At 32.4% G+C, this 10,527-nt stretch overlaps 1 protein-coding gene across 3 annotated transcripts; it reads right to left on the bottom strand.

The window, feature by feature from the left end:
- Positions 1 to 3,087: 3,087 nt before the first annotated feature.
- On the bottom strand, positions 3,088 to 9,802 carry LOC123194375 (UDP-N-acetylglucosamine transporter UGNT1-like). Of its 3 annotated transcripts, XM_044607565.1 has the most exons (11): positions 7,841 to 7,960; positions 7,316 to 7,362; positions 7,113 to 7,189; positions 6,746 to 6,907; positions 6,512 to 6,645; positions 5,263 to 5,393; positions 5,118 to 5,162; positions 4,949 to 5,046; positions 4,110 to 4,217; positions 3,663 to 3,719; positions 3,088 to 3,561 (listed from the first exon to the last, which is right to left on the bottom strand). In XM_044607565.1, exons 3-11 carry the CDS (start codon positions 7,176 to 7,178, stop codon positions 3,487 to 3,489), a joined length of 876 nt encoding a protein of 291 aa, XP_044463500.1. In that variant the 5' UTR covers positions 7,179 to 7,189; positions 7,316 to 7,362; positions 7,841 to 7,960; the 3' UTR covers positions 3,088 to 3,486. The 3 variants fall into 3 exon arrangements, with proteins under 3 accessions (XP_044463500.1, XP_044463498.1, XP_044463499.1); XM_044607563.1 differs by lacking the exons at positions 7,316 to 7,362; positions 7,841 to 7,960 and adding an exon at positions 9,633 to 9,802; XM_044607564.1 differs by lacking the exon at positions 7,316 to 7,362 and having other exon boundaries at positions 7,841 to 7,977.
- Positions 9,803 to 10,527: the final 725 nt, after the last annotated feature.

Raw genomic sequence — 10,527 nt, 5'->3', positions numbered from 1 at the left:
CCATGAAAAAATATGAATTAAATGAATATTATTGACAAAATATTGTACAATTTATAATATTACAATGTAGTCTAAAAAGGAATCTTAATCCTACAAAATACGAAAACTAATATACATCAAATCAGAATTATATCGAATCAGAATCAGATCAAATTAGAATTATAATGAATTAAATCAATCAGAATCAAATTAAATCTGAATTGGATTGAATGGGAAAATATATTTTATTTAACATTTGGTTCTTTTGATCTAACTGAAAGTTCTTCAAGCAGTTTGAATGGTGAACCCAGTAGACAGTCAAGTATTGCAAATGGGCCGGTTATCCTTTAGCCCTTAGCTCCGATTAAGAAGGATGATAATATGAAGATTGCAACCACACCGAATTATCAATTTGTAGAACCCTTAGAAGGCAAGATAGAAAATGGAAACATAAAAAAAATTATGGTTTATAATGGTATTTTTGTTATTATATTAAAATTTGGGTAAATAAGTTATTAACAGAATTGGATAACAATTTGACATTTAAATTTTTTAAAATTATTAGATAAAACTTTGTCAATATACTAAACCTTAGGCGAAAATAAGTCTTTTGACCTAAGAATAATGTGTGATACATGCGAAATATAATTTAATTGACTGAATATTGTGAAAGTAATAATAACGAGTAATGCAAAAAAGCTTTTAGGAAGTTTCGCCTTAACATGAAAATGGTAGATATCATATATCCTAATAAAGAGAAGAGAGAAGCCAAAAGAGGGAAAGAGTCTCGGGAACAAGACTGCAGAATGTCAGTGAAAGGATTGTCTACAAAGAAGTTTCGGAAGAAATTAAAAGGTACGTAGAAATTGTTGTGGACATTTTAATTTGTTTAAACACAAATTAACATAACCAAGTAGATTGCCGGGGAAATGAGCCGACACTATACCACAGCGGAGACATCGGCGCTAAAGCAGCCCTGCCTTGGGCCATCACTGGGGAACATACACCTTGGTTTTGCTTATAAATTTTTACTGACAAACTTGTATATTCACATACTCATACTCTTTCTAATTCTTTATTTTGATGATTTTGGGAAGAGTAAAAGAAAAGAAGCCTTTTTGGCCTTTGTTTCCTCTCTCACTCATGATTTGGGGCGATAAGCTTGTGTGCCACCAAACAAACAGATTCTCCCACGCCTTAAACTATTCATTCCTCCTTTCATCACCAGACCCTAGGACTTCCCCTACTCTTACCTTGCCTAAGATGGAACAGATCGTCAAAACCTACCTTCAAGTTCCTTTTTCTCTCCTTTCTAAAATTCCTTTGTTAATATTATGATTTCAAGATTAAACTCTAGACATAACTTATGTAATTATTAAATTCAAAGTTTTATTTGTTTAGTATAATTAATTCGACCTCAAAAAAATAATTCAATTCGGATGGAGTTCTTCCTTTTCCAAAAATAAAATTTATGGTTTCAAAATTTAGTACATGACCAAATTTCACTTACAACCAGACTTAAGCTAAGCATCATATGGCATTTGTATTACTTAATTTCAGTGCAATCCAAATTAACTATACTTAATAAGGAGATTCATGGTATAAGTGAAAGACTTTTTCGTAAAACAGCTTTTTCAACTCTTAAAACTAGAATAATCATAATGCTTAATTTAGGCACGCATGCTGTCAATAAAAAGACCTTTTTAGCCTATTCATATCGATGGTTGAACAAGAATAAGTAGGGTGGTCGAAGATCTAAAGTCCAAAAGCGTAATTTAAGATTTATATTTGAAATTAAACTAAGATAAAAGATTTAAGGAAGAGAAGTCCACTCTCCCTCTCTCCTCCTGATAAAGTAGTATCTTTTCAGCTAATGTATGGTAGACTAGAAACAACAAGATGAATAGTGGGAGGATAAACTCCAAGGTGAGAGATATTGATTAAATGGTGGACAAAGAAACATCCATGTTCTACTCCTGCACTTATTTTTTTTAGCTTTTAGGGGGCCATCTTGCCCTTTATTTTATCAATAAAGACAACATACCTTAGTATCTTAATCCTCAGAATTTATTACTTAAACATCATGCACTTTTCAACTTTAACTTTCCCCTCCTTCTGTGATCTGTAGTTACTATTCTTTAGTAGCTTTCTTGGGTTCGTATTCTTTTTCATATTGACCTTGGACAGATCCAGATATTGTTCAGCGAGGGCGCCCCCATTCACACCTTAATGGCTTCGCCTCTGTAATTCTGACCATAAAAAAATCGCGACATCGTACAGTATTCTATTTTGCCAATGTCTATGCCATCTGAACATTATTAAATTAAAAGTGATAGATGGTCAATGGAATTGAAGTGATCTTTAAGCTTTTGAAAATGTGATAGATGGTTATGTTTCATTTATGCATGGCAATTTGGCCAAAATCATTTGTCAGGTTGTGCAGACAAGGCAGAAACCTCCCTCTCCACGAATTCCAGTGATGTGTTGATCCTCCCAAAATATTTTGTTACTAACCGTGAGAGATAACTGAAGCATCACAGGCAATCTCAGACTTCAAAGTTAATGCTTGCTTTACAAAAACAGGAAGAAAGATATGATATCATAATAGTGTCCCAAATGTCAGGCAATTACTTTTGACGTTCATTATACTTTGAATAAAACGGTAACTTGCTGGATCATATGTATTTTGTACAAAAGAAACTGCTCAACTGATGGTTAGGCATCCAATAGAATAAATATAATTGTGAAAATCTTCATGGATATCTAAAGTTGATGGATTGTGTATACAGTAGTCACTATCAGTCTTTTGTAGAAAGTTATAATGGTGAAAGAGCCTCACTCATTCATCATTTCATCTCATTTGAGCACCATTAAAGAGTCATAATGTAGTAAAAAATATAGACCGGTACGCATAATGCAGCAAATAGATAGTCCAAACACAATACTGGCCCAAACCAAAATGAACCATGGATACTAGTTTGACACCAAGAAATGAAAAGATTTTCGAATTTCGAGAGATAGAAAAATGTTCTAAAAAATTCCCACAACTAGAATTCGATATTGTGGCAGACTTGATATAGGGTGTTTCAGTGAAAAAGAAAGTAAGAATCGGGAAATCACGGAATCCAAATTCACCGTGGCTACTCAAAGATAAAAGTGAGTATAGTATATAAAAGTAACAGGACATAGGCAAAATAAAATTATTTGCTACTTTCATTATCATGAAACAAGTTTTTCGATAATGAATTTTATTTCCAAACAACTAGTAGAAGAGTTTCTAGGATCATTTTGATCATGGATCTTCTGTAATGAAAACTCTAGAAATTGTAGCAGAAGCTGGGGTAATATGCATTTACGCAGAGAATCTTCTATATAATTGAGGTATTAACTCCACATGTTCTAGAGTCTGTGCCTGTTAATCAAAATTTGGCAGCCGATGAAGCTAGCAGCAGTTGACCAATCAGCCAATTATCTCTGGTATACGGCTTTGCAGCAACAGCAAGACATTTATATCCCCCAGAGTTTAGAGCAAGCATACAAACACGAACCCAAGAAACCAACAGATTGACCAATAACATTCAACTGGAAGCACAACAGGGTAGTTGATGCAAGAAAATAAGTGGTTTTAGGCTTGTTATGTAATGATATCATATACTGTAAAGCCAATTAAATTATAGTCTCACCAAATCAAATGGAAGTCCCCCAAATAACAACCAGCCAAGTCCAATAGTAAAAAGGTCCTGCAGTAGCATAAATAGGAGAGTATTTAGGATATATTCCTCTGTCAGTGTATATTCCATCCAAGCAAATATGGAAAGTTAGCACTACTAGTTAGCCATGTTAATCACATAATTGATAATGCAACTCAGAAGTTGCTCAGGAAAAATCAATTGAGAATGCTAAAATATCACAGAAATCTATGAATGATATGGTTCTAGTCAGCCAAACAACTGACTTCTGCTTATAATGACAATAATGATGTATAAACCACATGACTTAGCTGCTAAAAGTCAATGTTAATCCACAAAATTTAAAGATCTAACTATTAAATTGATGAAAGAAATTAGGGTTGAGGCAAGTTTTCACATCGGCATTTGTAGGATTACACAAGCTAAAGAGGCTTTACACACCTTCACATTGCCGCAAATTGTCTGTGTGAGCGCTGAATTGAGGGTTGTGTTCAAAAATACATAGTAGTTTATTAAGAAAGCCATGATACAGGAAAGAAGCATCACAACCTGCCAACATATCAAAGCTTTAGTTAGACCACCAACTCAACTACTAATTCAGTTGTTTTTATAGAATAGCCAAATTTAGTGAACACAGGCATGTTGGCTCCTTATTATGATGAAATAGAAGCTCATCATTGAGTATTACACTACCTAAATTTTAAGGACCACATGTCCTGCAGGTTCATCACTAATCAGAGCTTATAGTCTAGAAATATAAGGTTATAATAAATTGGACTCAATTAAAGCCATTAAATTTTCAACCTCAATTTCTAGCTTTATCAAGTTAAAGATATCAAACATATAGAGGACAAGAGTGGATTTGGGTTAAAAAAACAATTGTGGACTAAAGCTGAAACTTTGATATAACAAATTAGACAAGGAAAGATAAGTATGACATTTAACTTTTCCACTGCCTCGATTTATTTATTCAGAACAGAAAGCTAAGATGCGATTCGGGTTTGTTATTATTATGGTAAATCTCATATTTTAACCAAAGTAAATAATTTACAAGAATCAATGAAGCCAGATCATGTACAAATACGCAATACAGAATATTGAAATAGGAGCAAACTGCAATGCTAGCAGATTTGCTGGCTAAATAAAGGCAGGAGATAAGTTAACAACTCATGCAAATGATAAATTAAATTAAGAAAATCAAGAAAAGGGAAGGGGAACTCTAGTTATGAGTTAAAAAAAAAAATGAGAAAGAAAGTTATGAACATCAGAAAAGGAAACACCTGAAAGCCTGGGTGGAATAAAAGGGGAAAGTTCATAGTCACTTCTAGATCACCATTGACTGATGTCCAGAACAGCAAGATTGGTGTGCATATTATTCCTAAAAACACCCCGTAAATTGATTATTCAACTGAGCTACAAAGGGATAAACATGTTGTCCTTTCATCTTACCGTTGCACCACATAAGTCCAAAGCTATTCAGGCCACTTGATTTACCTGGAAAAATTAAAGAATATGCCATATATGTATAAAGAAGAAAGATACAAACCATCAAATAAGAAATGAGATGTGAAACAGCATAAGAATAAAATATTACCAATATGAGCAATGGATGCAAGATATATCGCAGTACAGATGTTTGCTATGAAAACAACAGCATAGCCATAGGCATCAAAGGACAAGTCCCGAGCTCCCGCAATAATTGCACCAAGTATAATAGTCCCCACACTGATGAAATCCTTGAATTTATTCCACTAAGAAGGAAACTAGGCACACGTATATATAAAAGATAATTCTATCATAGATCAAAGTATATGGATTGACATTCTAAGTCATGCAGTTGAGACACATTAATTTCCCATTTTAAGATAGTATAAAAAATTATAAACAGATGTGCCACACAATTCAACCCTTCAGAATTTCAATTGACAAAGTCAATCCTAGAAACTTTCAAGCATCCTAATCTACCTGAGTAATTCCATCATCAAATCCAACTTCTGAGAATGTGTGCCCACTAAATCAGGAAAATCAAATTTATAACAAGAATGAAAATAGGAAAAGAATAAAAAGGAACAACTTTACTTAGTTTCAACATTAGAATTGGCTTTTTGGCCCATATTAATGGCAATTGAATATTGCAAAAACCGTCTCCCCTTCCATTCCTCTTTACATCAGTAATTGTGGGTAAAGAATTAGAAAGCAACATGAAAGGAGAGAATCCTATCACAATACAGGTACATTTGGTCTCGGAACATTGAATACAGCACTTTCAAAGTACAAATGCCTATAAAAATCAGTTTTCCCACAAAGTAAAAATTTATACTGATAATGTATAAAGTATACCAAAAGAAAACCATCTTCCCAAAAATAAACTTAGCAACTTAATTAATCGCTGTTTTATATAAAATCTGAACTCCTATATAACAGTTTATTTTTTAAGTTCTTTTTCACTACTATAAAATATTTAATTGTGATTGTTAAAAAAAATATAAATATTATTATGGGAAGATCTATCATTATGATTTTAGCAATACATCTTTGTCTACTCTGGATATGACCCTAAGGATATAGTAGGACACTTTGTAGACACAAAAGTCTGCAAGTTAAAAATTAGGGACCAAACATCTTTCTAAATACTAATAATGTTTGACAGCTTTTAGCTAATTGTAAGAGAATCCTTGGCTATGACCACTTTGAGGAACACGTAAATAAATTATGAGTTGAACAACCAGCTAACAAGCATCTGCAAATCCACAGGGATGGTATTGAAACGGTGGACAGAGTTTTCCTACTTCTTGTAGCATTAAAGGTTTAATCAACTGAGGAAAGTTAAAGAGGATATGTACCTGCCAACAACAGTAAGTGTGTGTTTCTGCCCTGTCAATAGATACTCCATAATCATTGTAAATGCCACTGTGGTCCGCCTGAGGGTGGTGTACATGGGAACATTTATGCCTCGCACAGCTTCCATTGTAACAAGCTTTCAATAAGAAACACAAATAGTGTGATTATTTAAATGAAATATTTGAAGCTTTCACCAAGGAAAGCTTGTGAAATATCATAAACCATGAAGTACAGACCATATATAGCAAATATGCTGTTGCTAGAGGAAGGGTATGAATTATTGTCTTCAATGGAACCAGGCTTAACGGATTATAAGTGGTACTCTGTGGTTCAACATCTGAGAAAGAGATGACCTTCCAGCATCTAAGTGCATAGAGAATCGAACATGAACATAGCATCTAGCAAACAGGATATAAAATACACAAGTCAACTAATGAAGTACTTGAAGATAACAAAAACCAGATTTAACAACAAATTTTTCAGAAAGCAGCAGAAATTGTTAAAACGGTTAAATAATTGCAGTAAGCTATCTCTTGCAAGCTAACAACTTAGACTCGAACATATATAGTCAAATAAATGCAACAAATTTGGCAAATAGGCTACCTGAAAAAGTGTGATGACATTTACACATGGGAAACTATATGAAGAAAGAGCTGCTTTGTTGAACATTACCAAGAGAACTGCAAATTGAATGAAAAGCAACATTCACACGAGTTATAAAGAGACACACACAGAATCAGACAACTAAGACATGTTCAGGACAGTAGCAAAGCTTGATCAGTAAACAGATAAAACCAGTAAATTACCATTCTTATATCAGACTATAACAAATTCGAAAAAACAACACGAAGAACTGCATGGATCAAAAGAAGTATAATGAGGCAAATATTGAAAATTCATCAGTAACAATTAAACAGTGAATCATTAATACTAGAAAAATGCTGATAACTGTTTCCCTGCTCACTATCTGCAGCAGGTATTGGTTTCTTTTTCTGCCACATGTCTAGTGTGCTTTCATTTTGTTTTCTTGAAGTACATAAATTTGGGACAAATAGTGTAAACAAAAGTTTGCAACTGTTACAGAGTTCCCTCTGTGTACTAATCACATAATTAGTCATTATAAGAAGAGAAAATAATATGACAAGCCATCTTCGCATCGGTATAGTTTTTAACCCAATATCCCCTCCTCCCTCAAATGAATCAAAAAACTTCGATCTTAGGTTAAGATACCAACTAAAACAGCCAATACCTACACATGGCATGGGAATTCACAACTAAAAGATAAAAATTGAAGGAAGAGACAGTTGAACAAAAGGCAATTAAATAATTACAAAAATGGTGACAAAGACTATCTCTTCTAGCAGGGGTTTCCTTTTCTCTTTACATTATTAGAAGAAACGAATCAAAAGTGTCAACGATATGTAACCTGTCTACTACTGTATATTGAACACAGATTATACTAAGGATAAACTTTATTTATCAGTAATTATTTCAAAGATATCAAACACGTGGAACCCACTAACATGAATAAGGCAGGCAACTTAATCCAGAAGAGGGACTGTTTATTACACTGTTACGGAGAACTTGAGGATCCTTATCTCTAAACAATGTACTTCCTCGGATTGTAACGTTTGTAAGGATTTCATAATAATAATTGTAATAATTATTAAAATATATATATTATGAAAATAACTAGAATAATATTTGATTATGATATTAAATGATAATTGGAATTTGAATTTGAATATTAAGATATTATTAGGATAATAATTGATTAAATTTAATATTTAGATGAGAAGGTCAAAATTATCATAATTAATATTAATTATTATTATTATAATAAAAAAATCTTAACACAGTCATATACAGCATGTGTTAAACGTTATGTTATTTTAAAAGCATGTTTGAATCATGGTTGACTTAAAAATCTCCTCTGTATAGTTATGAGTAACACTGTGTGAATCTCACCATCCTATCGATATGGCCATAGTTTATCTTGGTTGTTTCTTCGGCATTTCGATTTACACTGATCCCATAATCTTTAAAGTTTGTCGCCCCATGATTGCTCTAAATTCCATCTCATCACATCTCACATACTATTGCAGTAGCAAAATCTACAATCTACCACTGCATCTAACGGAGTGCGTGTAACGATTATTTTTCATCCGAGTTTTAACTTAATCTTAAAAGTGTACTGTAGTAATTAAAAACTCTAAACAAAAATTTATTGATAAAATGATGATTTTATTTTTATAAAAAAATTTTAACAATCAGCTCATAGATAAGTGTTTGGATTTTTAAACTGTTGCGAGTGTATTTTTGAAATTGAGTTAAACTTGAATGGGAAATAGTCCATTGGCCAACGAAATACTCTTAACATCACCCACCATTGATGCAGAACAATGGATGCTCCATAATTGGTAAATCAAGCACACATTGCAACCGAAATTTTGGTCCTGCCTCACTATAATTTTCAGGTTTTTCAATCCATCTTGGATATCCTTAATGCCAACAATAGATTCACGAGACATTCTTACTCACATTAACAGGCCAACTGCAATATCTCGTCAAAGATCCTACTCTGCAAAATGAAATATTCCACAAATTCCTTTCTTCTAAGCTTAGAACCTTTTTCTTCTTGCCCAAGCGTATAACAAATTTAAGTTTTCAACCGTGAATATTCCTGAAAAGCCCCCCATTTAATTACCCTTCAAGCAGACTTATCATGGCTGAAAGTAGGATTTCAGTGTATTTAGCATATGAAATAGAAATAGGATTTCGTCTTAAACCAATCACTCATTCAAAGTTGGAAAACACAGAGTCATAATTCCAAACAACAAAATCAACACAGAAACAAAAGGCTATCAACTTTCCTTACTTTCTCCAATTTATCGCTCATTTACAAGTTAAACCTTCCCTCTTCACCACATTTTTTCAGCAGAAAAATAAAGTATAGCCAAAAATAAATAAAACAGCAACATTTTTAGAGAAAATTCAACCAAGAATACTACAAAAAGATTTCATTTGACAAAACAACTTTCAAGGTAGAAAGTAGCATCAAAATTTGTTCCATAAAATGAGTCCAAACATTAAAATTAAAAGAAAAGGGAAAAAAGGTATTACCAGCAGAGACCATGTAAGAAACAGCTGCATAGACACCTCTTTTAGTCATGCCAGAACCCTTTGACGGCTCTTGGTTTGTCATTGAACTGTCGTTTAGTGTCGCTGGAAATCCTTCACTCTTACTTGAAGAAGCCATTGCTCTGCTTCAATTAGTTTAAAGAATGAAAAAGATGGAAACTATTATTTGTGAATGAATGAGATGAAAAAACGAAGAGTTATAAATGGTGAGTGTGCGATCAATGTTTGAGTGGCAAAGACACGTGGCATGCTTTTCTTGAAGTTAGGGTCCACTTCAGGTTGGTCCGAACTCAGATATTCATCACCCCATCATTCTTTTTCCTTTTTTGAATTTTTTATTTTATCATGGCTCATTACTTAACTAGGCATGGCATTCATGTTTATTATTTTTTTAATATTTATTTGTTGCATATTTATTTATATAACTTTATCAAGAAGATAACTTTCATTTAATAGTGCTTTGAAATATAATTTAAATTGCATACAATTAATATAAAAAAATAGACTCAATGATTATTCCCCACTCAACTTTGTTGATTCTCAAAAAGGCAATTTTTATACAAATCAATAATAGGTTTTAAAAATAAAAGGTTATTTATATATTTTATCTAAATCTTATAATAAAAGTCTAATCTCACTTTGAGATATAAGATATTATAATAACCATCCTCTTAGTCTAAGTTATTAACAATATTATAAAAATATAAATGTTATTTTCTTAAAAACTTATCTTGTTTAAAAAGAATCATATTCACCTAATGTATTTTTAAAAATATAATTATAACCGCAATAATTTGTAATATGAGTTTTATAACCCTAATTTGTTGTGTTCTCTTTAGTTCTTTGGGGGTATAAATGTTATTTTAAAACAACTAAG

This window comes from Mangifera indica, chromosome 13 (assembly GCF_011075055.1).
Source record: "Mangifera indica cultivar Alphonso chromosome 13, CATAS_Mindica_2.1, whole genome shotgun sequence".
Classification (NCBI taxonomy): Eukaryota; Viridiplantae; Streptophyta; class Magnoliopsida; order Sapindales; family Anacardiaceae; genus Mangifera; species Mangifera indica.
This window is presented reverse-complemented; position numbering and strand designations above follow the sequence as displayed.